The following is a 27,836-nucleotide window of genomic DNA, read 5'->3' on the forward strand; positions in this document are numbered from 1 at the left end:
ACAATCTAACATAAGGACCTCTTTTTTGGTAATCTGAAGTAAAAACATATATTATTCTTTTGAGGAAAAGAGGTGGCATTTGAAGTTGCATGTGGTCTTCCTTTTGCTTAAAAAAACACAAAACTGCCTGTGCCATTTTGCGTCAAGGCCAGTGTAGTTGCCTGCTTGACTTCCCACTGTTCAGGAACTGGATGCAAACTAGGCCTCGTCAGATGGCTCCAGAGCTCTCTCAAAGTGTCAGCTCCCCAAAATAGTCTTGTGACCAGACTACAGACACCAAACAAACAAAGGCACTCTGATCGTGTAAGTATCAGTCTGAGTGCTCGTGAAGCCTCCCTCCATCCCCCGTATCGTGCTAATCAGTCTCCAGGGAGTGGGATCGGACACGACACACATCCTATTGGAGCAAAGTGTGGTGTCTCCTGCCTGCGAGCTGGACTTCGTTGCAGGTTGCGGTGGAAACATTGATGTGCACCCTCTGTGTGGACGGCAAGGACAGAGGCTCGGCGGCAGCAGATGTCTCGTGGCGGAGATTATAAATAAAAGAGACCAGAGCAGCGGAGCACTGACGGGCCTTAGCGAGGCCGCTGTCAGGGTGGTCTTTTTACTTGCTGGATAGTTTCTCAGCAAGACACTTGGCCAACCTCTTCTAACAATGACTGTGTCCTTCTTATTGGACTTGATGCCTGCTCTTGGTTGGGGGCCATATCATGGGCACCAGTGGAGAACCGTGTGTGGCGGTTGGCTTGCTACAAGAAATCAAAAAGAAATCCAAATCAAATGGATTGAGGAACAAAAAAAAAGACTAGTTTTATTTAGTACAAAGATTTTATGTAAAAAAGAAATTTAAAAAATGTGATGGCACTCTTTCGCTGTCTTGGTGGATTTGCTGCAGTCAGGCAAATTGCCTTGGCAATGCTGTTGACAGCCTGTTGAAGAGTGAAGTGCTGAAAGGTGAATTAAGAGTGCTAATGAAGAACACACTCCCACTTGAGAAGGTAATTATCTCTGGTGTAATAGCTGAGGGAAGATTACGTGTGATTCTAGCCCCAGAGGAGTATCACACAAGATTACACCTGAGATGTTTATGAAAAGAGAAAGTCTTCTTCAAAATGTGATGACAGCATTCTGCCACCTACAGGACTCAATTCAGTCGATGAAACAAATGCTATGAAATCTGGGTGCTATTGGGGTTTACACTTACTGTGATTAAACATTCAGAACGAAGAAATCAGTTCGGAGGGAAGACATTTAGTGTGAACTGGTGACAAACCCTTTTAAGTTGTAGCTATTTTAAGGTCAAACGTGAATCATTAAACGTTTTACTAAAATTTAAATTCTTATAAAATGTTTTATATTTATATTAATATTGAATTTAAGAAGACTGATCAAGTAATCGCCGGATAGAAGACAGAAGGATTATACCTCAGGTTACATGTGACATGAAATAATCTCTCTATTAGCCTGTTAGCAGCTAGTAACACAGCTCAACTTCCTGCTGTCCTCACCGGTGCTAATATGAGTCTGAACATGGGATACAAATATTACTTATGAGCCTCTCCGACACAAACGCGGATTCTTCGACGCAGACATTTATCTGATCAATGGTAAGTTTAAATTCAGGACTAAGCGAACACTTTAATCCGCTTCTGAAATAAACCCAGTGGATAAATTAGACGTGATTAGCATTTAGCTGCTTATCCATTTTAGATACAACACAGTGATGGCGAATTTAGCGATAAAGGTAAATATTAGGCCAGTTGGTGTATTGCATTTATTTAAATGAAGCATTTTATATAGTCAGCAGGTTTGTACGTCGTGTGTATGTATTTTACCATAAGCTTTGACAACTTGTTGGACCGTGAATGGGAGATCTGTTTCTTTAGCAGCCTAAAGCTTCATTTCATATTATTAACATATTTCGTTCTGAAGGTGGTGTGAAATTTGCATTTGTGTTATACAACCCTAGTACTTTGTTTTTGAAACGATTTAACAGTTAAGCAATGAACACAAGCAGTAGCGTTACCCTTCTTGAGACGGGACCAAACATACCCCACATTACTTCCCAGCTAGTGTTAGATATTACATTCCATTTACCTTTTACATTATCTATAATATTATATATAATAGAATAATTTTTTTATTAATTTGATTATTCAGTGTTATTTTTATGTAATGTATATGTTATTATAGTAATTATTAATATACTATTATAGTTATTATTAATATTTTGACAGGATCTATTTTTCTTTCAAAATTTTCATTAATTTTCTCATATACGTGTGTATAATTTATCTATTTTATCAAATATATTTTAGTTATGTTAAATTAATTTTAATAGTTAATAATTATTTTAATTAATAAAAAAGTTTATTAATTTTAGTTAACAATAACAACACTGATATAATGACATTATTAAATATAAAAATAAAAAAATCCCTCAGATTACAAGGCTCAATACTTCAAAGTAAAACATTACTTTAATGTCCCAACGGGAGGAGGTCGGCTATAACTGATATTTTATAAAATTTCATATACATGTCACTTTTTGTTAGATATTGTATGCTTATAAAAGCGTTTATCCATTAAACTTTGTGTGTCTGTAGGGCTCTGAGTACGAGACTGGGTGATAATATCATCATGCCACCAGCGAAGCTGCTGAAGAATGCCCAGTACATTGAATTGGGCAGTTACCAGTATTGGCCAGTTCTGGTGCCCAGAGGAATCCGCCTGTACACTTATGAGCAGGTGCCGGGATTCCTTCGGGAGAATCTTTATATCACTGATGGCTACAGAGCCTATCTGACCTCTAGACTGTGCATTAAAAGGTAAGTGCAGGTATTATCTGTTACCACGTCAATGTATAGTTTACAGATATTTTAGTGTTATTAGTGTAATATAATTCTAATATAATATAATCTCACCTGTTTTTTAGCCTTTTCATTCTGTCCAATGAGACAGTAAACATCTGGAGTCATCTGTTGGGGTTCTTCCTGTTCTTCACGCTGGGAGTCTATGACTTGCTGGCAGTGCTGCCTGTGTTAGGAGCGTCCAGAGAGGACTATGTCATATACTCCATAAGCCTCTTCTGCTTCCAGGTATGTCTGTGCTGCTTGCATCATGCCCTCAAATTACTTGGAAATGAGGAGAAATATAAGCAGCAGTTCAGAAGTGCATTTAATAGCCCCCATTTAAACTTGAATAGTTAACACAGTTAACTATTAGTTAGTAGTTAGCAGGGAATATAAAGTTTTTAAAGTTTTATAAAGTTTTTTTTTTCTTTTTCTTTTTTTTTTTGGCATGACAAACAAATAATCTCCAACCATGGTTGCTTATTTGGATCAGCTCCATCCTTTTTAATAAAAACTGATCTTTGTTCAGTAAAAAGTATTTGTATGATCCTTGGACTGTTGAAGGCCTTTGATATCAGGCTTTCCACATTCAGTGTTGCCAGGGAGTTGAAACTTATGATTCTATCACCTAAACTCAGGCCGTCTAATTCTAGATCTGTTATTAGTTGCTCTCGTGCCATCGGTTATAGACAGAAATGGCAGCTTCTCTCCTTGGCAGCCATTCTCTCAAGTATCAGGATTAGGCAAAATGCCTCTACTACCACCCTTGCATATTCCCTCCTAAAGACATAATTATAGCATCTTTGTTTGGCTGCATAGTCTCATCATATGACTTTCAGCTTTTTTTTTTTATTGTATTGTGAAAACTTTGCATATGTGCATATATGGCCTACGCACGCGTCTGTATTTCAACACTTGTCGTTGTGTTCTCAGGTGTGCATGCTGTGTTCTGTGGGCTATCACCTGTTTTGCTGCCACCGTTCTGAAAAAACCAGCCGCCGCTGGATGGCACTGGATTATGCTGGGATCTCCATAGGAATCATTGGCTGTTATGTTCCAGGGGTGTTCTATGCGTTCTACTGCAATAACGTATGTGCATCTGCTATATTAGTGAGGGTGCTGCTCCTGTCCAATTTCTTATTTTTATAACTTATGCATGGAAACTTATTTCCACCATGAAATAATAATATAAAAAGGTAATTGTGACTATTAAAGGGACAGTTCACCCAAAAATGAAAATTGCCATAATTTACTCACTCTCATGTTTTTCCAAATCTCTTGAGTTTCCTTCTTACGTTGAACATAAAAGAAGAGATATTGAAGAATGCTGGTAATCAAAGTGTTTCTGGTCCGTATTGAATTTCCATAGTATTTCTTTCCCTACTATGGAAGTCAGTGTGGACCAACAACTGTTTGGTTCTTCAGAATATCTTCTTTTGTGTTCACCATAAGAGAGAAACTTATACAGGTTTGGAATGACATGAGAGTGAATAAATACAATTTTTTTTTACATTTTTGGGTGAACCATTCCTCTAAACTCGCAATTATGACTTTTTTTCCCTCACTTTCCTTCTCAGAATTACATTTGATATCTGAACATAAGCGTCCATACTTCTGTGTGATGTTTGAGCTGATTACTAATGTCTGTGCTGACTGGAAAAGTCATTGTGTATTTATTGTGGAATGGAATGGACTGGTCATGGTGTATGTTTGCACCATAATTCAAGACCAATTTCCATTTAGGAAATGTTCTGAACTATCAAAGTGTACTGAAATTAACTAAAGCATTCTGGCTCAGGGGAGACGGAAATGTGGGCAGTACTGGTCTAGAGGTAAAAGTCCTATAGCTTCATCAGCGAAGTAACAAATGTTTATGTGTAGAGTTCAATCTAAGTAGGACACATATAGTTCCACAAGAATGACACGGAGAGCCTGTACACTGCGTGCGGTTATGGCCAATGTAGACAGGGGTAGATTAATTAGGTGGCTTGAGGTGTATCGTCCCACAGTGGTCTCTAGCAGCAGATGGTTGGCCTGTTTTTGTTGTGGGCATATGTTACCTGTGCAACAGATACAGAGCAAGAGTTCACCTTTTCCTGGGGAAAACAGTCTGGTGTGAGTGTGTGCTGTGAATACTACACGGAGAGATTGATTATATGCATTTAGTTAAGAAAAATCATTTTACTGTATTTTCAATTTCTGTTGTAGTACATTTATTAGTTAACCCGGGAAAAAAAACCACTAACATCATTTACTTGCCCTTATGTGATTCTAAACTCTTCTGCAAAAGAAGATATTTTAAAGAACATCATTGTATAGACATAAACAAATTTTCTAACTTGAAACTTTCTACTGTAAAACTTTTCTTTGTTTTACTTTGAAAGTTTAAAATGACATGGGTTAGTCATTAATAAAAGGATTAAAATTTTTGGGTGAACTGTAGCTTCAAAGTGAGGAATAGTATGAACATTTAGGAAATAGGAAAGTTAGACGTGCACACACTAAGAGCTGTTGCATCTTGACATTTCCCGTGAGATTACTGTAAGACTGTGCTAGAGTATCTTTGATTATGTTGTACGGTAGTTCATTCCTCCTTTCCTGTTAGTTTGCACAACGGACCCCTGTGGAGCAGCTTTGTACTGCCTGTATAAAAACGACGAGGTGCCGCTTGGCGTGGAATCTTCTTTGTTTCAGATTCTGGTGCAGTTTTCTGAAAGCTTGGATCTTGGATATCCTGAGCAAGCTGCTTGCTCTCGTCCCCTCTACTCCCACTTGCTGTTTGCCGAGCACCAGCGCATTTGGCCACACTGCTCCACATGGTTCTCCCCACATATTGGAAGTGCTGGCTTATTGTGCCCCAGAATGCGGCAGAAATCTGCTCCAGCCCAAAGCAGATGGCCGTGTTCATGGACCCACTCCGTCACTCCTGTTCCCCACCATATGACATTCACACGTGGGTGAGCCATCTCCACTCTCCCCCTGCCAAGTGTTTAGCTTTGCTTTTTGGATGACTACTCAATCAGCCAAGTGCCCCAAGAGAAAAAGAGACCGCTTTCTCCATTGCTTTTTTTTGCACCAGTTTTTTTCTTCCAGCCGAACAAGTGATTTTTTTTTTTGTGTCTGTGTTGTGCACATAAAGAGGACTTCCATGTGTTTGTGGTTGATGTAGTTTTTGTCTGGTTTGTGTAACTGTCTGCAGTACTGGCGGCAGGTGTACCTGGTAACCGTTCTGGCCATGATGCTGGCAGTGTTCTTCGCCCAGATACACCCTCATTACTTGGTCAAGAAGTGGCAGAAGCATCGCTCTCTTATATTCTGTGGTGTGGCGGGATATGGCCTCATCCCCACCTTTCATTGGATCTGGCTCAGTGGGGGTTTCAGCTCAGACATAGTCCAGGTAAGAGGCATCCTCACATTTTTTAATAGGTAATCAATTATAAATAACATCAACTAGAGAAATAATGATTATTGGCAGACTGTATGAAATGTATGAAAAAATATATATTTGCCAGACACATTTTTACACCTCAGTTATATTAATAATAATAGCAGTCAATGTGTGTGTGTGTATATATGTATATATATATATATATATATATATATGTATTGTATATGTAACTTGTTGATTTAATTTAACCTTTTTTTTTTGGTAGGAATTTGTTCCCAGAGTGCTGATAATGTATGTACTTGCTGTAGCTGCTATCATCTTCTACATGTCCAAAGTTCCAGAGCGTTATTTTCCAGGTACTTGAAAGTTGTATATTTCTTACTACATTTTTATTTCATGATTGGAGAGCTCAGCATGGCGTCCTGACATAAAAACAGCGTTGCAATTCATTTATATTGAATTTGAAACTGTCCAGAGAGAGGTTTTTTTTGCACTAAACCAAGCGCCACACCTGCATTCATTTGAATTGACTCACACTGCTGTATGACAGGACCAACCTTAGACAAGTTAATTAATGCTTTAATGAACTTTTTTTAATCTCTAGGTCAGCTGAACTACTTGGGCTCCAGCCATCAGGTCTGGCACATATTGGTGGTGCTCATATTCTACTGGTGGCATCAGTCTGCACTTTTCATAACCAACTATCGACACGCTCACCCTTGCTCAGAATACCCTCTTCATTCCTAGAGTTACAGGATCGAGGGACACCACTGAGGAATGTTGTATATGGTTTAAACTGATCTGAAAGCTTGAACACATTCAGTGTTTATAAAATATGATTGCAAGGTGTATGGATTGTTTTTTTTTATATTGTCTATTTTGACACTTTTTATACATTTTGTAAAAGTACGCAGATGTTTCAGTATAATTACATTAAAAAGGCACTTGTGATAAGCAGTATTAGGCTTTTAAAAGCACTTTTACAGCATCTGCATGCAGAGGTTTCAACATCTATACAAATGTAGTTCTTGGGTAACATGCAGGTTAAGTGGGCAAAACGTCTGTTACATGATAAGATTTGAACATTCTGTATTGTGAGTTCGCTATTATTTTGGTGTTTACTTTTTGTATTTGCACCTAAAATTCAACGATTCACAAGCTTAATAGTACCACACTTATGATTTATGTTGGGTTTATGTGAACTTTTTTAATGTACATGTCAAAGTCTTATTTAAAACATTTAATAAAACAAATAGATTTGATAGGGCTTGTTCAGTAATTGGTGAAATAAGCAAATGTTTTACATAAGAAAATATATTTTGAGAGTTGCCCCATGTTGTAATACACACATCAGTATTATTTATATTGATGTAGAGAGATAACTCCTTGTTTACCATTTTCTTTTGCTATTGTTACTAAAAATGGCAATTTAAAAATCCTTCCATGCAATTACTGCATTTAACACTACTGTTTTCAGTTCATTTTCTGCCTGTACAATTGCTTTTTTTTTTTACATAGAACAATGTCCATTTTTAGTGCTTTATGGTAGGGTTATGTGAAGTTACTGAATCATGATGCTTTATTATGTAACACTATTTTAATTTATTTTTACCGCATATGGTATGGTTGCATTCTTCTGTACACCTGATTAAACAGTCACTTTGTCCTTTCCAACTAACGTTTTAATGACCGTTCTTTTAATAAAAGACCTCACTGATAATAATAAAAAAAAAACGGACTCATGATCTCCAAAAAAAATCTTTTATTGCATTGTTAGAGTCTAGCACTACATAAAAAAGATCTTGCAATGTTTGAAAAAAAGCTTTTTTTGGTTTTGAATGTTCCAACTGCAGATACTCAGTAAGTGTAAAATTGTTATACTCTTAATGACTAAAATTTAATTTTAAAATTTGCTTCAAAAAAAGACACTTGTATATAAATAGGCAAAATTGCAATGAGCTCGTTCTTGAAATCTTTTCCCTTTCCACAAGAGCTAATTGTTCATGATTGTAGGTTACAGATGTAGTGGAGCACCTAATCATTTGATAACATCAAATATGTTAAGTTCAGGTTGATGAACTATTTCTATGCGAGTTACAACATTGTCTAATAAACTGCAAGTTTAACTTCTCTTGTGTGGCCGCTTTACTAAAGGGAATGCTAAGTCCCTTTTCATGTATATAGACATTGTAAGAAAATGTAAAAATATGCATAAAATTGTCTATGTGAATGACATTACAATGGAGAAGGCCTACACTCACAAACAGGCTACTACTGCCATTGTGTTTTCGAGGTACTGTTAAACAGGGTGGGGAATACCCAGATAAGGCTTTATGGTGTTTCATGTTGGTAGATAAGAGTTGTACCAACTCAGTGGTCAACAAAGGAGTAAAAACTTAATCAAAATGCTGTTTCTACATTGGTAATTTCCTCTTAATCCTATTAAAACAAAGGATTATACACACATTTGAACTGTTCTTTTTTTTTTTTTTTTTTTACTGAGCAGAGCGCTTATTGAAATGCAACACAGAAGGCTTTCTAGCATGTAAAGGCTAAAGAATATTCTTCAGAAGCCTATTTGAAAGCATCCACCAACCACAGGTTTAAGTCACCAAAAGGAAAAGAGGTTCTTTAGCTGTCCAATTAGCTATTAAAATACTTGAAAAACTACAAAAGTTGAATGTTATTTAGTTTAAAGGTCTATGTCCCAATAGGCTGCACATACACAGAGATCACAGCACAAATCTGCCATCCATTAGAGAGATTTCAGAAGGCTGCTTGGACTTTGCATAATGTAGCAGTGTATGTGTGTGTGTTCCGGAAGACAAGACATTCACTGCTTTGAGGGGAAAGGTGCGGCTCCAAAAGGGTCGAGATCCATTGGTGGGGTTTGCGGAGTTCCGCTTTGGACCACCAGTTCTGTGAAAGGTACTGCTCCAAAGTCATCGATCTTGTTCCCGTCAAACACACTGTGTAGGGAGCTGGTTCTCGGCCTGCCATTGGTCGAATTGATCTCACATTTGTTGTCGCCCAAGCTCTGGTGCTGACCGTGTCGACTGCCATCTTGTGGATGAAAAGGCTTGGCTCCAAATGGATCCAACAAGACCTCCTCCGGGGGTAAAGAAGCTCCTTTTTCCATCACCTCGCCAAGGGAAATACTGATGTTCTCTTTGGAGTCGGACGCACTGAGGAGCTCGTTGCTGCTTTGTGAGTCCCGCCTGCCCACTTTCTTGTGCCTTCGCACCCGTTCAGGGGTACGGAAACTGGGTTTGTTGCTCTTCCTGCCGCTGGTAGGCGTGCTGTGGTGTCGCCTCCCATTGCCTCCACTGGCCTCCTGCTTGGTGCGCCTTTGCCGCAAGGAGAGTTTCTGAAGACTGCGCTGCTTCTGCCTCTGTTGCTGGGGACTGGCTGCTTCGTCAAAAGGTGCTGTGCCAAAAACATCCTCTTGACTCATAGAAGTGGGTATTACTTGGCCAGGTTGGAAGGGCGAGAATCCGAATACATCCACACTGTCAGGAGAAATGGGTGGCGTCTGGCCGCTGGGTCCATCACTACTCCTGCTGGACCTGGAGATGTTTCTGTTGAAAGGAGCTTTGGTGAATACATCAGTGTCTTCCGCAACGTTCTCCTGGCCAGCCTGCCTAAAAGGGGCTTTGGCAAAAATATCTGAGCTCTCTGGTGACGCTCTGGGCTGACCACTGCCAACAAAAGGAACAGCACCAAACACATCCACAATGCTCGTGACAGGCATGGCGATGCTTGGCGAATTGGGAGGAGTGATCACACTGGCTCCAGATTCAGCTTTCACAGTTCTCGGAGGAAAAACCTCAGCTTTTTCATCTGACAGCCCAAGTTTTGCTTTCCTAGAGTCACAATCTGAGTCTGAGCTGTGCTTGTCCTCCTCTTCCTCTATCTCTTCCTCAGAGTCCATGAGTAATGGCCTCTGACCCAGGTTCTCAGGTTCGGTGTCTTCGTGTTCACTGTTGAGACCTTCCTCCTCTTCCACCTCTTCGTCTTCACTGCTTTTGGGAGAGGGTGGGTCAGACTCAAAATCACTGTCTGATTCCTCACCTGCTTTCTGAGGCAGTGAACTAGTTGAGCTACATTTCTTTGCAGATTTGTTTTCTTTGACCGATGGCAGGGTTGTGTCAGTCACAGCAACACTGGGCTTCTCAACAGGACAGTCTGCTGTCAGCACACCAGCTCCTGCTAAATGAACACACAAAGTTGACGATAAATGATAAACACAGCATGTGACTTAAATATGCTCTCAGTGGAACTAGCGCCTTTCCCATAGAAACTGAACATACTAATTACTATTATTCCATGCTTGTAGCAACAACAGCCACAACTGAGAGCATTAAAAAGAAAGCTAAGAATAGACATACAAAACCTACTACAGAAACTCCAGAACTAACCAAAATATAGACAATTTATATATATATTACTTGAAATTTTACATTATATTAAAAACATATGCTACTTGAAACAGCAGTTATACTAAACCAGCTAGCGCATTTAAATTTGACTGTATAGGGGCAAGCAACCCACACATCACTGACATACACACACACGTGCATATTTGACACATCCCCTTTAAAAGTTAGAGAGTTTTGTCAATGCGTAGTTAAGACGCAGAAATTTGTGAAAAGAATAAATATACGACTGTCTATTTTTGATAGCTTATAAAAGCTACAACAGCACTAAAATACAAAAACTAAATATAAATAAATTTAAACTAGGAGACTTTGAAAAAAAAAAAAAGAAGTCAAACTAAACTGACAATGATAGAAGGAAAACTAAAGATAATTGAATAGATGACAACAAAAGAAAAATGAAAAATAATTATAAACTACAATAACCTCATCCAAAAAGCTAAGAAGCATAATTTGATAACATTAAAGCTATATAGTTATAAAGCTATATTATAGTTTTATTTTGTTTTCCAAATAAAAAAATCCAAATTTTAAAGACAAAGCAAATTTGTACTGTATATTGACAGAGATGAAACCACTATTATATTCGATGGAAAAATATAATTTACTTGAAAGATATATTTTTAACCTCAGGCATGACTTTTGAAATGTTACAAGACATTTTTAAATCGTATTTAAAAAAAACTGAATTATGACTTGTGAGATACACTATTTATTATTTGTTTCTCCTGTAATTAAACTACTGAATCTTGCTACAGCGCATCACAATATTTGTCAACATGAATAATTATTGAGATATTTGTCTAATTTCAAAAGACTGAAATTCTCAACATGGCTAGTTATTGCCATCCTCCCCCTGCTGAGCGGGCAGAGCTGTGGATCTGTTATCAACAGATCCATCCAAACTGGCAGAGAGAGACACGAGTTTAGCCAACCCTGGTTCTATGAATATGATGAAGTGCAAAAATATATAAATAAAACAAAAGTTAAATAACTAATTAAATAACAACAACTACTTCTACAATAGTTATAGTCATAACAGGACAGACAAGAACGGTGCTTGGGGGAAAGGGAGTGACAGTAGAGCAAGAACAGCATGGGAGGAAAAGAAACTGGTGTTTTTTCAAAGAAATACGAAGCTTAGTGGACAAAATATACGAGCAGACTGTTTAGAGAGTCCGGATTACAACACATCTAATCACGCCTACCTTCTGGAATACAACAATCTACAGCACAGCATAATGCAACATCCTTAATCATTTAAGAAGATCGCAACCAGAAGACGACATTTATTGAGTGTTCTTTTCCAGGCCCATCTGATTACACGGTGATAACGGCTCCAGTAAAATCAGCCATAGCATGTGGATGTCCAGACCTCTTCCTGCTTTGCTTGAATGGGGAACATAATGGAAATATCATATTGCTCTGAGAGCTACATATCCTTCCAGTGGATTACCCAGACCTCCCTTCCCCAGCTCAGCAGATGCTAAGCTGATTGTCTTTTTGTCTTCACAATATATGCAAATGATTTACGGACACGGCCGTGATATGCTTCAATAGTTTATGGTCTCTTACCTCATTACGTCTGAGTGCCTTTGTTCTACATGCAACTTTACCAGGCAAACAGAATATTTGAATTGAGTTCATAAAGAGATTATGCTTATTCTAGTTTCTCTCCCCTCAAAAAAACAAACAACAAAACAACCAAAAAAATAGATTAAGCATACAAACCAACAGGAAAGCTACAAAACATAACTGGCCCTCATACAGAATCACATACTTGGCATATACTAGATTTGAGGATGTTTTCACAGCCACATTTCAATCCAAAGAGTTACTCTAATAGTATCCTATTCAACCATTGTCAGATCTAAAGAGTGCGTGCAAAAGAGTAAAAAGCTTATGCTTCACTCCAAGAGAGTATCTTACATATTCTGAACAGATTTGGTTAAATTCTAGATACTTTACATTAATTGTAAATTTAATGACAGCATTCATGTTGAATTAAACCCTCAGACAGACAGTTTATAATGTTTACACTAATGTAAAAAAAAAAAAAAAAAGTAGTCCGTGTCAAAAGTGGCATGTTTAAGACACTTAATTTAAGTGTGTAGCAACATCTTTGTCTTTATATAATTTGGTATAAACCTGGTGTTGACATTATGCATAAAAAATGAACTGGATTAATGCTATACATGTTTAGAATAAACAGTTAGACAAAGACAGCCATGCTAATTATATAAAAGGAGGGTCATCTTGCTCTTGTGGCATAAAGGTGGAAGACATCAGAACCTCTTATCCTTGAAGCATTAGTCAAAAGCTCCTGATATGAGCTTCTATGACAAAAATCAACAAATATAACACTGCTTTTAAATAAGCTTTATTTATAATAAGCATTGTATAAAGAAACATTCAGTTATACATTGTGATACATGAGTATTTACATCAGTTTGTCAACTGGAGACTGAACATTATCAGCTTATGCAACTGATGCTGTATGTATGCATGTACGTATGTACAGATGAGAAGTCACTGAGGAATTGAGGAGCTATGAACCGCTGTCATCTATAGGAACATATGCAACATAAACAGTGTGTTACACAGCTAAGACTCCTGTACCATGATCTCTCGAGCAACATAAGGCTTGAAATGAAAGCTGTTATAGGATAAACTGTCACCTGTGCAATAGTCAACAAAATTAAAAAAGAAAAATAACCTTTAATTCCAATTTATATGCAAGTGGGTTTAGTCAGTCATCCTCAACAACGGTGTTCTGCTTACACTTGCACAATAGTTCACAATATGGCTCTAAATACTTTTAATACAAGTTGTGCTCACAAGTCTGTCAGTTTTAACGGTCCACCAATATCCCACTCAGTCAAGACGTCTCTGAAAATGGCTGTCTTTATCTAATACAGAATTGTTACAAACACGTTGAACTTGAAAAAATAAAAATAAAATAAATAAAAAAAAACTCCTACACACATAAAATGTTACCAGACATGTTCTGATGAACATGCAAAGTAACTTGAGTGGGTGATGAGATGATTGAGTACATCAAATTAGGGATCCAGAACATGGATTCAGTAAACATTATGGCCAACTTACCGTTGTGAAAATAAAGTTGGGATAACATAATGGTAAGCCCTTCATGTAAACTACTAGTAAATGCATTGAGCAAGTACCTCTAAATGCATGTGCTGACAATGAATCCGTTAATTAAGGCTCAATGCTGCCATTATGAATGAGACTACAACAAATGATGTGAAGTGTCTGTGGTGTGACAACCAGTGTTAACATGTAAAAAGGCTCATACATTCTTAGTTTTCTCTATGGAAAACATCATCTGTGACCACAAAAGAGTTACTAGCATAGGCTACATAATAATAAAACAAACTATGCAAAAGAAAGGGGAAAAAAGGGCTGCCAACTCTTAGTTGCTTCTGTAGATGTGACAGTTTCTGATTATTCGGCTAACCTCGCTCCAAATGAACCTGCCAATGTTCCCTAAATTGGCAACTTAAAGTATCTTCACAGTAAATTACAGAAAGGAAAAACAAGTCTCAATGAGGAATTTAAAGCCAACTCTAACACTGGATGAGAAAGACTTGTGTTCCGCTCCATGAAAAATTGGCATGTTTACAAGTAAACAGTGATTATGAGGATCGCTGCAAATTTTCTATGGTTTGAGGTCTATAGAAATTGTACCTGAGAACATCTGGCACTCACTGTTTCCATCAACAACTTGCTATCAAGCACAAAATGTAGCTCTGAAGTAAAGAAAAAAAGAAGGGGAAAAATCCACCAAGTGGAAAATTAGGTTGCTCAAGAATATGAAAATCTATTATATCATGCCAACCTGATGAAAAAAAGAATGGCAAAATAATAGAAAGAAATTAAGAAATTTTCTTTTCTAACTAATGGAAAAAACTTTCTGCTCCGCATAATATAAACATGTTGAAATAAAAATGTTAGTCCTGAGCAATAAAAAAATAATAATAATCATCTAAACTGAGAAAGAGTCAATTTCACTTATACATATTGCAGAGTAACTGCACCACCATACAGGACTTACCTCAAACTATTTGATTAAAATGTACTTTTACTTACTAAAATGTTGTTTTAAAATGCAGATGTGAAAAGAGCATAGCACAAATTTACTACCATAATATCTGATAATATGCAAGTGCAAAGACAAACAAAGTTAAAGCTTCAAAAAACAACCCATAAAAACAGTGGGGGGAAAAAAACTCAAGGCACCAGCAACAAACATGGAGGTGCTATAAAGCTGTGGTTTTGTGAAGTATAAATCCCAAGAATGAAAAAAAAACAACAACCTTAAGTCTACATTTCTTATTATCGCTTATAGTTCCAAATGATACATATACTTTTTTAAAATCTGCAAATTCTCACTATTTCTATGCTTGCATTTTACTATTTACTATTTCCTGCCTGTTGGGGAGGGGCTATCTATATATATATTTATAATATCTACACCTATGTACTAGATCTATAGTGTTTTATTACATTTTTCTCTCATCTATACCTTATGAACAGTGAGAAATAAAAATAAAAAAGGATTTCTAAGACATACAGAGTTTGTTTAAATAATGACAAGATTGTAACTCTCTAAATGTATGCAATTCAAGTGGTTTAAGGAATAAATGGTAACACTGATTTTGTTTGTCTCCCGACTCCAGATGTGACAGTAATATGTGGTGTAGAGCGGCCACATCCAGCGAGCAGAGACAGAAAGGGGTCGGGAAGAGCAGGAATAGGGGAGCACAGATACGAGGAGAGAGGAGGAGGACGGTAAACAGGGAACTTTGGTGAGGATCCTTTGAGAGCCGGCTGCTAGAACTTGCCTGCGTTGGACAGGAAGGGCACGGAGCCAAACGGATCCTCAGGGAGAGAGGGCTGCAGTAACGGCTGCTGTCTGTCTATGCTCCTGGCCTCCATGCTGACAGATCGCTCCACCGGCTTTTCTGTGGGCAGGAAGTGTAGCGGACACGTAGAAAATGTTAGTGTGTATGCCCTCTGCTGGAGGGTGTAGGATAGAACACTACAAGAGGATGGACGTCTGGATGCAATTCTAAAACTGACTCAAAGGAACACAGAGACACTTGCTTGCTCTTAGAAGGTCGAACTCTCGGTCAAGAAGCTCCTCTTCTGTGAGTTTGGAGAAATTGTCTTCTCCAAATGGGTTCCAAGCAGACATATCAGGAGGGCTATTGATAGTCTGGGGAGGAGGGCTCATGACATCCACAGTCGACACTGGGTTTCTACTACAACAAAAAAAGAAAACATTTAAAGAGATATATGTCAGACATTTAAAGAGATATATGTTAATATATCGGATTACAGATCTTTATAAAGAGCACTTTCACTTTTGTTAACTTGCACTGTATAACAAAATTTCTTTGTGTGCGTAACAGTGGCTAAGTGGGTATTCTGGGTAAGCATGACCCATTAAAAAGAATAAAAAGAAAAGAAAATCTTACTGTGACGAGTGGGGCGGGGCCGAGAGACGTGGGAACAGGAGCGAGGCCGGTGGCGTAATTGGAGATGAGCGACGCCTGCTCGACCCACCGGTCTCGAGTCCCATGGAGGAGATGGAGGGATATAAAACCGGAGCGACGACAGTGACGGACGAGAGAGGACCAGGCCTGGATTTTAGTTTGTGTTTTGATTTTGTTTGTGCGCGGCAGTAGGCCGTGAGGGGCTGCTGCGCTGTTTTGTGTTTATTGTTGATTATTAAAGTTTGTCGCTCATCTCCAATCACTCCACCAGCCTCGCTCCTGTTCCCACGTCTCTCGGCCCCGCCCCACTCGTCACACTTACCAACCCCGAATTTTTGAATGGTAGTGTATATCATGTTATTTTCACTCAGTGAGACAAACTGAGTATGGAGAAGTACATTGGTAATAATGTCCAAAGTGCTTGCCTGATGTTAGCGAAGGGGGTCTCTACTGGAGAAGGTCCTGCAGGTTTATAGGAGCCCATTGGGGTCTGGAACTCCAGAGGGGAGACATAGGGCACCTGTTGGACTGGAGCACATTGCTGCTGCTGCTGCTGCTGCTGCTGCTGAACAAAGGCCTGCTGGTACTGATGCATCTGTAAGGACACAAGTAAATACATTCAATATAGCTGTGGCATCAATAACTTCAATAACTTCAACTTCAATGTGGGTTCAATAACTGCGGCAGGTTTAAACCATGGCTGCTGGGGTATGCTAATGCTTATCCTGGGTATTTTGTGATAATTAATAAATAGAAGAAAATAGAAGTGCATTATCCTTATCCCTTCCTTAATTTTTGCTTAAAAGAGAAAAGTGTGCTTTTTCTATACAAAATGGCATTGATGACACAGGGAGGTAGAAAGAGACACACAGACAGAAAGAGCGCCATAGAGGCCTTCGAATTTCCCTATAGTGTAATTGCCTCATATGTTACGATTTAACACAGAGAATTGGTCGATTTCACCACCCTATTCAATCCCCTGATGGTTTTGCATGGAGCAGATTGCATCTGAAATTAAACAGATGGTAACCATTCGGTGGAAAATGAGCTAAAAATTGCTCCGCCTTAACTTTATGTATTTAGCGAAAGTCAGTTAACAACATTTCCCATTTTAGCATAAATACAATTCAAAGGAATTATTGACGGTTATGATTGGGCGACATTCACTTGGATAGAGAAACACACTGGCACAGAAGACTGCATCAGTTAGTGGGGCCAAATGAGTATTTAAGGCAAAGACGGTCTAATTTCAGACTTCCAGGAAAAATTATTAATTAAATACAAGATACAACATAACCTAGTGACATACACATAGTGGCTAAATTTACATTTAAAGCAGCACCATCCTCCTGAACACATTTTAATTTCATTTATGAATTCATTTATACATTTATTTTTTTATTAGAACTGCATCTTTTAAAAATCTGTCAATTCTCCTATTTAAAAAGCAAACAAATGGCCCTGCCACTAACGCTCCAGATGTATGAGGCGTCTCACCAGGGCAGTGTAATGAGCCTGCTGTTGCTGCTGGGATTGATATATGGGCTGCTGAATCATCATCTGCTGCTGAAGCATATGCTGCTGCTGCTGCTGCTGCTGCATCTGAAGGCTCTGTTGCATGGCCTGATGATACTGTGAAAAAGAAAAAGAGGGAGAGGATGTCAATGGCCAACCGTGATAAGTGTTGGAGTTTCATTTATCCTTCTCAATATATTTAGTAACAGTACTGTCATAATGTTTATTGTTTACCATTGCATAAAGTGCATTTAAAATTCAGGGCAGTGGGCTTGACCTCTAGACAACAAGACATTAAACATGTTGTTTACACAGTGCGATAACACTGCAAATCATGAAAGAACAGGAACTTTTGCCGCGTTTCCATCGAAATTACCCGGAGCACTTGTACCAGGAACTTTTTTCCCCCCAGACCTGTTGCTTTCTGCGTTTCCACCGCGGTGTAAAGTACCGGTAAGATTGGGCAAATAGACTGCAGAAACGTACTTAGTTCAGGGATATGTGTATATATACAGCCATTACAATGAAACGAAATATTATATAAATTTGCCTTTATTATTTTCATTTTAACATATAGATAAGTTGAATACAGACCAAAGATAACCTGTTAGATTTACCCAAAACGAATTATATTTTATGTTTAACCACTAAAGAGACATCAGAGCCAGCGGAACATATCAGAAGGTCTAGCCAAGGTGAGGCTGCTTCTCGGCGGATACATGATCACTGAGATCCCGCTGATCACGTGGAGCTCACCGTCTCCGAGATCGGCGAAAAACATTTTTAAATAGGTGCTGTCTTTATAAATAAACTGCAGATTTGAGTTTTAAACAACTAAATTCTCGCCTGAAATACTTTTAAAATTACATTTCATGACACAATAACAGTAATATTTTGAAAATGTTGATCCGAATAAATGGTGGTTGAACTCAACCAATGCTGCGTGAACTCAACCAATCATCATGTTTAGCGCCCAAGTCCCGTCCCCTAAAGATCAGGAACTTTGAAAAAGTACCACCTCGCCAGCAGGGACTTTCTGAGGGGCATTTTTTTTACCCGGAACCTTATTTAGTTCCTGGTTCCTGCAGTGGAAACACACCGAGTACCAGGCCAAAGTCCCTAGTTCCTGGGAAAAGTTCCTGCGGCATTTCTTTGCTAGTAAGATGAGCACTGGCGTGACAAGAGAGTGATGCGGTTTAATGAATAATCATTTTCATCAAAGCATTGTGCAGTGAAAAAGTATGTTTGGTATTAATAATAGAAGGGGAAATTCAACAACGCAATGATGGACTGTTACTAAAACTTGGCTGTCTGTGCCAATCCTTTAATATTGCTGGTAATTTGTGTTTCCTTTGAAAATTTTACATTTTTTAAATGCATGTTATTTATCTTAATGTGAACAATTCATCAATGCTACTTCATTTTTGTTAACATCGAATTCTTAATCAAAATGTCATAACTTGACATTCCTGTGAAACAACAGTCTTGTTTCTTTTGACACATGCCAGACTTCTTCTAAAATGTAATCATCGTTGCTTTCTTTCAGTCAACTGCAAGCTCACATTCAGATCTGATCAATAACCAATGGATCGCAAACAACTGCCCACTCCACACTTTTTTTTTATTTTTTATAAATAATCAGTTTTGCTCAATTGTACATCATGGAAGAAGAGATCTGTATGATTAACCAGAGAACCAGTAGCTGTGTATTAATAGTCAAATTAAAAGCACACAGCGCCACCTGTGTGCGTAGTAGAGGTCTTCACAGTGCACCCGAGACCCGTCGACCCGGGACCCGACCCGGGACCCGTACGGGTTCGGGTCTATATTTTAAATGATCAGCCGGGTTCGGGTCGGGTCCGAATCTATTAATTCGGGTGACGGGTCTGTTTAACATTGTGTGTAATACCCGTGCGATCGGAGTAATCGGACTCGGAGAACACCTGGCCCTGATCAGACACTGCTTGTGTTTTTTGTAACTTGCAACTTGTAAACTAACTAAAAAAATAGAACAGAGTGAGCAAAAAAAAAAAAACAGCGATCTCTCTCTCTCTCTCTCTCTCTCTCTCTCTCTCTCTCTCTCTCTCTGCCGTTAGAAGCAGAGCAGAATGCAAGTGCATGCACGGTAATAATTGCAGACTTGACACACTCATATTTAATATATTTCAAATCAACAACAAAATCGGAGGTGAACTGTCACATGAATGTTTTCTATGATGCTCAAATTGCGTTAAATCATATTTTAGGATGATCCAGCTAACGCATGTGCAGTCTCGAGCGCGTGTCATGTTTCTATGGCAACCAGTGAGGGACAAACCGCGCTTTACATTTTCTCCCATTTTTATACTAATATAAATAAACCGTTTATCTTAAAGTTTTAGTGGTCAGATTCAGACTAGACGCAGAGCAGAGAGCACAGAGATGATAGCGTAAGCGGCCATGACACTGAAGGAGCGTTCGTTATTATAGTTCAAAAAGGCAAACAGTCGAAGTTTTTATGCGAGTTAACTTGAGTCAGAATGTACATGTGCACAGATGCATTTGTCATCCGTCACCGTGACATCAAGTGGAACTTTGAAGCTGAAATAATGAGTGGATTAAGCTTGGACTTGGAATAACGAGCGGAATAACATGGATAACTTTCTTGTCTGAGGATTATAATGCATCACAGGCAGTCAGGTACTCCTTAATGTGATTATAATGCATCACAAACTACGGCTCCTTATATTAAGATACCCGTGAAGACCTCTAGTGCGTAGAGATGCAATGCCAAGAAACAATACTAGGCAAATGAATTATTGTTGTATTTACAAATTACATTATAGGTCACAGATATTTCCAAATATAATACTTATTAAACTGTCATTCTCAAGTCATTCCTTAAAATTGAAACATTTAAAATATAAAACAATGATTACAATAATAATATTTAAAATCACTCGTTATTTGTATAGGCACCTAAAAATGCTGAATGTAAACAGTTCCACCATTCTCAAGGCTGTTTCTTGTTTAAACAATGTGGACATGTGCTCATAAACAGATGACAATGATCCAAAGAAGAACCAACTGACTGTCACAACAGATCATGCTCTAACACACACACACACAGACAGACACAAACACAAACTATTAATGCCACTGGGATTTTCCACAATTACTTAACTGAGCCATATAGATATTCACTTTACACATTGTGCCTAAATACGAGAGCAAGAAATTAGTTTAAACTAAAGCCCCCTGAACCTCTGATTACCTGCTGCATGTACTGTAGCTGCTGTGCAGTGACTTGCTGTTGATGGTGTATATTGTGCTGCTGTTGTTGTTGTTGTTGATGATGATGTAGCTGTTGCAGTCGAAGGTCTCCAGGCTGCAGCTGCTGTAACACTCTGTTCTGCTGACTGCTGTTCGGCATCTGCGCAGCCGACTGCTGCCCGTTTCCAGAAGCTGAGACAAGCACACGTACAGTCAAAGCCAATGTCTCCAAAAGGCAAAAAAAGAACAGACCATATTTAAGAAAATATATATAATAATGCTCACCTTTCTGGCCATTGCTAACTGTACCTGAGGATACAGTCATTTTCACAGGAGTTACAGAGCTGGGCAAAGGCAAAACATTACTATTTGCAGCTTTGGGTCTTTGCCTGGGTGCGATTGATGTTTCTGTTGGTCCAACTGAATCGGTTATTCTAATGGAAAAAAAGAACAAGGTGAAAACAGGCTACTTAAATGGTAAGTTGAATTCAAACAATCTTAAAGCTCTAAAATGCTACCTGGCTTTTGTCAGGCTCTTTTTAGCAGCAATATCACTAGCAGTAAAGGGCTCTGGCAATGAGGTGGGAAAGGGAGAGTTCTGTGTGGCAAAAAACAAAAAAACAAACACTCATTAATCATTTATCATTCGGAATCATACAAAGTGTTAAATTAAAAAATGTACTTGTGTGAGGTAACTTACAAAAAGATTTGGCACTGGACACTCTTTTCCAGCTAACCGAAAGGCAAAGTAAGAAACCTGATAGATGTCAGGTCTCTTTTCTTGATCAGGCTCCAACATGTATCCTGAGACACACACAGACAAATGCTTTTAGGAGAAGCTCACCCAAAAAACAACATTCAGTCATTCACATCTAATAGAAAATATTATAATGCTTTTTTGATGCATGCAAAATTATGACAACTGTCAGTTTTGGGCAAAGTGTCTCTTTAAGATGAAATACAACAACAACATTAATAGACACAATCACAAGCCAAAGGTAGAGGTAAGAACAAAATTAACTTTACTTTTTATTAATGGGACAGTTCACACAAAAATTTAATTTCTGTCATTTTCTGACAGTCATGAATGGTTTCCATTCTTTATTAGGAAAAGGAATATTGGTAACCAACAGTTTTGGTCAATAGTGACTTCAAGTATATGGACAAAAACAAACAGACAGACACTCCTAAAATATCTTATTTTATGTTCCAAGAAATTCATAGTCATATGAGTGTGGAATGACATGAAGGTCATAAATGATGACAGAATTGCCATTTTTGGGTGAACTGTCTCTTTAAGAGGCGCTGGTATACAATTGACCAGTACCTCTATACAACCAGAGGGTGGCACTATTGTCTACCTTAATATCAAAACTCCACCACAGCCCTTGTGTACACACTCAAATGACACAATCTTCCACAAAATCATTTGAAATCTCTTGGGAATATCTGAAAGCTGCTTACTGATTAAACAGTGCAACTTCGAGGAGAATTTTGAACCGTCCGGAACAGCAAAGGTTCCGTCACATATGGCAACTTGACTCTCTCCAAATGGAAGTGTGAAGAAACACAGCTTGTACAACAAGCATCCAAGTGCCTGAGAAAGAGAGAGAAAACAAGAAACTGTAATTCCACACAAGAACATTCAATACATCAGGTTTCATTGCTCTAATAAGGAAACACTGCACCATGACAACACTTATAACAGCTGACAACTGCTGAGATGAATTCTAAGAATTCTTTCTATTTTCAGATGCAGCAAATGGGCAGGAAGTATTGTCATGCATTTCCTCTTCCTACCCGAGCAGGTTCTGACATGATGACCATGAAGTGCAACCATTTGCAGTGCTGAAATTTAGCACAATGAGACCTTTCCATTGACGGACTATCATGGAACTGTGCGTAGACAGTTTCTTTTCTGTTCTGTCCAGCATTTGTTTGGAAGGAAGAGCTGTGAAATGTGGCTAAGTTACCTTTTACAGCATGATAAAGAGGAAGTATGCTTTCATGAGGCCCTCATTTCTGTTATTACAACACTGCCAGAAATCAGGAAGCTCTTTTCTTTACTGCTTTCCATCAGGCTCGCACGCACAAAACAGCTCCTCAGCTCTAGTAAACATCTCTTGGTACAGTACTTTAAAAAACTAAATCTACTTATTTCCACACCACCGCACCCTGATACATGCCTCGATTTTTCATGACACAAAGCAAAACATCAACAAAAGGATCAACTTTGAAACAAAGCCAGGATTTAAAGGACGGCTGTAAAGCACACCCCTGAGAGACCTCATTTATGGAGGAAACCGGTTTGGCATCCGTGTCAGTCTGACCAAACCAGCTCTCCAGCTTGTGCAATGTGCCAGAGAATGACATGAGAGAGAGAGTGAAAGAGAGAAATAAAAGAGAATGAGTGTGTGGAGATGAGGGAGAGACAGAGAGAGAGAGTGGGGAGATTGTGTGTGCGTGTGTATGTTTGTGTTAAGTGCATACCCAGATATCAGCCTTTGTGGTGATGGCTTTCCCTTGGTACAAGTTAATCATCTCTGGGGCACGATATGACAGAGTCGTGTACCTAAACAGAGAAGAATGAAAATAATGGAAGGTTTTAAAGCCTTAACATTCTGCAGCCAGAACTAGTAATGAGAAATTACGTCATCTAGATAAGCTTAAAACATTTTGTAAATTCCTCAAGATTACATTGATAAAATAAAAACTTGATGCACCAATGACCTTCGCAACAGCAAATCCACTGATACTCTGAGGCAACACTCATATTATGGTATTTTGTTCACTATGACAAGCATAAGTCTGACACTCTCTAAAACTACAATCCATAGCAATCGCTCACACACTACTAAATCTGGATCAAATTTTTTTTAAAGAATTTAATACTGTTTCACACACAATCAACTGATCAAAAGTAAAAAAAAAAAAAAAGACATTTACAATGTTACAAAATATTTTTTGTTTTAAATAAATGCTGCTCTGCTGTTCTATTCACATAAATATTAGGCACTATTAACTATTTCAACACTGATAAAAAATGCTTCTTGAGCACCAAATCAGCATATTACGAAAATATTTCTTAAGAAGAATGAAGTAATGACAGCTGAAAATTAACTTTACCATCACAGGAATAAATAACATTAAAATGCATATGAAATGAAATCAAGTAGTCCAGAGAGCCATTTAATAGTAAGCACTAAGCAGTAATAATGCTTGATGTTTTCCAAAACAATACAATCAGTGCAAGTAAAACCTACAACACACAATCACAAAAAAGTACTATTTGTAAATTCCTGTTGTGTTTTAGCTCCACAATGTTCAGTAGAAATTCTTACTTCTTTATTTCATCCTCCACTGCAGTTATTCCATCTTTATGTGGAAGAAGAACTTTGTGTGTGGCACTTCCAAAGTCACACAAGACATAGTTTCCCTGGTCATTTAGGAGGATGTTTTCTACCTGTCAACACACACATACCTGTTGGTGATCTCTGTTAATACGTCCAACCACTAAACTGTAAAAAGTCAAGTGAATGAGGCAGGAGAGGAAGAAGGAAATTTAATGAAGTACTTTATATATACAGACATATGATACACTTTATATTACATTATACACAATTATTTTTAAAAGTCATAAACTTGATACTTACACAAACCAAATATCTAAATAAAAAAAAAAAGTCAGCACTCTTTATAACTGACAATGTGTAAATACATCAACTGCTTTTAGAAACATCAAGCTAAATGTCACAAATGTAACCCATGGGTTTAAATGGGTTAATGCTTTAAATACATAAAAAGTGGAAGTAAACTGGTTACAACTAGTCAATTTGGAACATCTCGATCAAGGGTTTAGAAAACATAAATGCTTCTTGGAGAGAAGGGGACAATAATGAAATGCTATACACTGTATTTGTATGTCAACATAATTATACAGCAAAATAATATTGACAAATATCAACTAAAATTTTCCACACATATAGTACGTCTTTAGAAGACTTGCATTGACCATGACAGTACATTAATATCTTTTTTTTGGCTCTTGACCAACTGGGGTCCTTATCTCCTTACAGTATTAGCCCTGCATGAGGAAATCTCTCTATGACAAATGAGTAAACATAAATTTCTTCCACTTCAATGTTCAATAATTTCCCAATTATTTTAGACTGTGATTGGTTTTGACTGCTGGGAAAACGTGTTAATTTGAATAGCTGGCCTGTTCCCACACTTTTCTGCCAAAAGGGCGGCCTTACTTCTGTCAAGCACTGCTGTTTTTCACAGACACAGCATAGCATGCCTGTCTTTGCCTGTGTTTTGCTAATGCTTGCCATTAATAACGTTTGTGAGCAGAGTAATTGGTTTGGGGATATCATGTCTAGTATTACGGTGTTAAACTGGAACGGTCAGCACATGGTTCCCGAAATTGTCAAGGAATGTCCTCAATTTACCTTTTCAGCTAGGCAAATACAGTCAGAGAAAAGAGTGATTTCCAAAATTTCGGAAATCGCAGAAAAAAAACACCAGTGTCTACATGTCTGTACCTGTGTCTACAACTTCACACCTTACAAGTTAAAAGGTTGGGAAAGAACTGTAGGCAAATCATTTATGTTATCAATGCTAAGAAATATCCTGTAGTTGTCTTACTAAAAAGCATCTTCTGAATTGTACCTTCAGGTCCCTGTGGATGATTGGAGTTTTACACTGGTGGAGTCTTGCAACAGCTTCACAGGCATCACAGAATATGTTGAGCACCTCCGCTTCTGTGAATCCTACATGCAGCCGTTGGTTCATCTGCTTCACCACCTGACCAGCTAGAAGGCAAAAACACATTCATCCAGTCAACAAACAAAGCAGGTTCAGATTAGGGATATCATGAGATTGGATGGGAAAGGAAAACCAAGGGCTTGAGATAATCCATTAAACCCAGATTTGGTCAATCTTATTTCAGTATTATTTAAATACTAGTATAGTATTCATTAATATTTTGAATGAGGTTAAAAATACAAGTATTAATCTTGTGAATGGGCAAAAATAAATACAAATGTAAATTATATTTAAAAAATGTTTTATTTCATTTCTATTCTATCTACTTGTTTTTATATTTAATAAAAAAAAATCTTTACCCTCTAACACTAGCATTCTCTATTCTTTTTCTACTCTATCTACTTGTTTTCTTACGTATTATAAAATAAACAAACAAAAACGAAAACCTTTCTACATGTACAGCATTTGACTAACCAGGACTTTTCACAGCACTTACATATTGTTGCTCTTTTCTTGGCTTGATTGCTTCTATTGTCCTCATTTATAATTTGCTTTGGATAAAAGCATCTGCCAAATGATTAAATGTGAATGTAATAGTTTTAGTTTTGTTGAACAACAGCAACAGTTGGAGCAATTGGCTGCAATTCAGTTGGCTGCGAAACCAGATAAATTTGAGGCCTCAAAGCAATGTACTAGTTAAACTGCAACCAAGTGCTGGCTCTTCATCAGAAATACTGGAAATTCAGGATGTTAAGTTCTTTAAAACAGCTGCCTCTAAAGAAAGCATGTGAAAAATCAGAGTAAACAAGTATAAATATGTATTTGTTTGTTCATATTTACAGCTGCACTGTTCAAGTTGTTCCCTTTGTAAAGTATTTCACTTTAAGATTTTAAAGTCAAGCAACGTACTGTGATGCAAGTATGAGCTTGTATTTCAGGACTTTTAAATCACACAGAGATAATGTTTAGAGTGCATAATATTTAGAACGTAGTTTGGTTTAAAGCTCTATTACCCTTGCAATACTCCATCAGAATCAGAACCTCCCATACACTGTCTCCAACCGCATTAGTGGTTGAATCCAGATACTGCACGATGTTCTTGTGAGCCGACAACTCTTTCTAGAGGGACAAATAAAATAAAAAGATTTTGTAAATGTGATATATTGATGTACTCAACCCAAAAAAAAAAAAACGCACCATGACTGTGATCTCCCGCTTGAATATGTTCAGATCGTGGACATTGTTTACATACATCCTTTTCAGCGCACATCTTATTCCACTGTGTGTGCGGGCCAGAAACACCATGGAGAAACCTCCTGGATACACAAACACACAGTTACAGAGAGTTAGTACAGTTGTTTACTAGGTCAGTGATCTCTATACTTTTGACCAATGATACACATTAAGCAATTGAAGCTGAGAACTCTATGAATTCGTTTTTTGAGACACACAAATGTAAGTTTCCCAACAAAGTAATTCAAAGAGGAAGTTCATGGGAGTTCTGATATTAAACCGTAAACAATAAATAAATAATGCTATGTAGTATAATAAATGAAAAGACACTCGTTCTTTGCTTCGTTTTATTTTATATAAGAAGGTGTAACATTAAAATATATGAAAGTGCACATAAACACCATAGACTGTATAAAAACATGGACGTAGTGTCTGTGACGTCACCCATTGATTTCCGAAGAGCGTTTTTGAAGCCAAAAGTGGCCGGAGACGGCTGTCGCCATCTTGGCAGTGCATCACCAAGCCTCACTCCTGGATAATCGGAAATGGGCAAAAAGGTGGGAGGTGGTTGCTGAAACAACGCTGACAAAGCTCGACAGCAGCGGCAATCCACCTGTCACTCAAGTAGCTGAGCCCTTAATTATGCAGAACTTTAAGGCTTAATATAATTTAAACGGATGAGTTATAAAAAAATTCACCCCCCTCACAGTTGTCATGAATCATTTTTTTAACCAGGCTGTAAACATTTTTTTTCTGCTGTAAAGTTGGGCATTTTAGCATGGGAAGCCTATGAGATTGACTACCTTTTGCAGCCAGCCTCTAGTGGACAGTCGATGAATTACAGTTTAAGTCACTTCCATGTGGGCTTCATGAG

At 38.0% G+C, this 27,836-nt stretch overlaps 2 protein-coding genes across 5 annotated transcripts in view; one reads left to right on the forward strand and one right to left on the reverse strand.

Moving 5' to 3' along the window:
* Positions 1-283: 283 nt before the first annotated feature.
* Positions 284-7,502, forward strand: paqr3a (progestin and adipoQ receptor family member IIIa). Of its 2 annotated transcripts, none has more exons than XM_059550371.1 (7): positions 284-303; positions 2,607-2,828; positions 2,936-3,098; positions 3,786-3,941; positions 6,052-6,249; positions 6,506-6,596; positions 6,845-7,502. In XM_059550371.1, exons 2-7 carry the CDS (start codon positions 2,641-2,643, stop codon positions 6,985-6,987), a joined length of 939 nt encoding a protein of 312 aa, XP_059406354.1. In that variant the 5' UTR covers positions 284-303; positions 2,607-2,640; the 3' UTR covers positions 6,988-7,502. The 2 variants fall into 2 exon arrangements, with proteins under 2 accessions (XP_059406354.1, XP_059406353.1); XM_059550370.1 differs by lacking the exon at positions 284-303 and adding an exon at positions 1,087-1,607.
* Positions 7,503-8,715: 1,213 nt separating this feature from the next.
* Positions 8,716-27,836, reverse strand: part of bmp2k (BMP2 inducible kinase) — a 45,382-nt gene continuing 26,261 nt past the window's right edge. Inside the window, exons 2-16 of one of the 3 annotated variants that reach the window (XM_059550369.1) lie at positions 26,927-27,045; positions 26,743-26,848; positions 25,634-25,776; positions 24,304-24,425; positions 23,453-23,534; positions 22,427-22,559; positions 21,663-21,766; positions 21,481-21,560; positions 21,248-21,396; positions 20,964-21,154; positions 17,693-17,827; positions 16,621-16,790; positions 15,804-15,958; positions 15,542-15,661; positions 8,716-10,449 (exon numbers count right to left, since the gene is read on the reverse strand). In XM_059550369.1, the coding sequence (XP_059406352.1) occupies positions 9,074-10,449; positions 15,542-15,661; positions 15,804-15,958; positions 16,621-16,790; positions 17,693-17,827; positions 20,964-21,154; positions 21,248-21,396; positions 21,481-21,560; positions 21,663-21,766; positions 22,427-22,559; positions 23,453-23,534; positions 24,304-24,425; positions 25,634-25,776; positions 26,743-26,848; positions 26,927-27,045 (3,185 nt within the window). In that variant the 3' untranslated portion in view covers positions 8,716-9,073. Of the gene's footprint in view, positions 10,450-15,541; positions 15,662-15,803; positions 15,962-16,620; positions 16,791-17,692; positions 17,828-20,963; positions 21,155-21,247; positions 21,397-21,480; positions 21,561-21,662; positions 21,767-22,426; positions 22,560-23,452; positions 23,535-24,303; positions 24,426-25,633; positions 25,777-26,742; positions 26,849-26,926; positions 27,046-27,836 lie in introns of all 3 variants that reach the window. The other 2 variants (XM_059550367.1, XM_059550368.1) reach the window with 2 other exon arrangements.

The sequence above is a fragment of the Carassius carassius genome, chromosome 5 (genome assembly GCF_963082965.1).
Source record: "Carassius carassius chromosome 5, fCarCar2.1, whole genome shotgun sequence".
Taxonomy (NCBI): domain Eukaryota; kingdom Metazoa; phylum Chordata; class Actinopteri; order Cypriniformes; family Cyprinidae; genus Carassius; species Carassius carassius.

Bases quoted from the DNA above. Each gene is read 5' to 3' on its own strand.
- paqr3a (XM_059550371.1), top strand. From the start codon at position 2,641: ATGCCACCAGCGAAGCTGCTGAAGAATGCCCAGTACATTGAATTGGGC. The intron at 3,942-6,051 runs GTATGTGCATCT...AACTGTCTGCAG, and splicing joins ATGCGTTCTACTGCAATAAC to TACTGGCGGCAGGTGTACCT. The intron at 6,597-6,844 runs GTACTTGAAAGT...TTTAATCTCTAG, and splicing joins TCCAGAGCGTTATTTTCCAG to GTCAGCTGAACTACTTGGGC.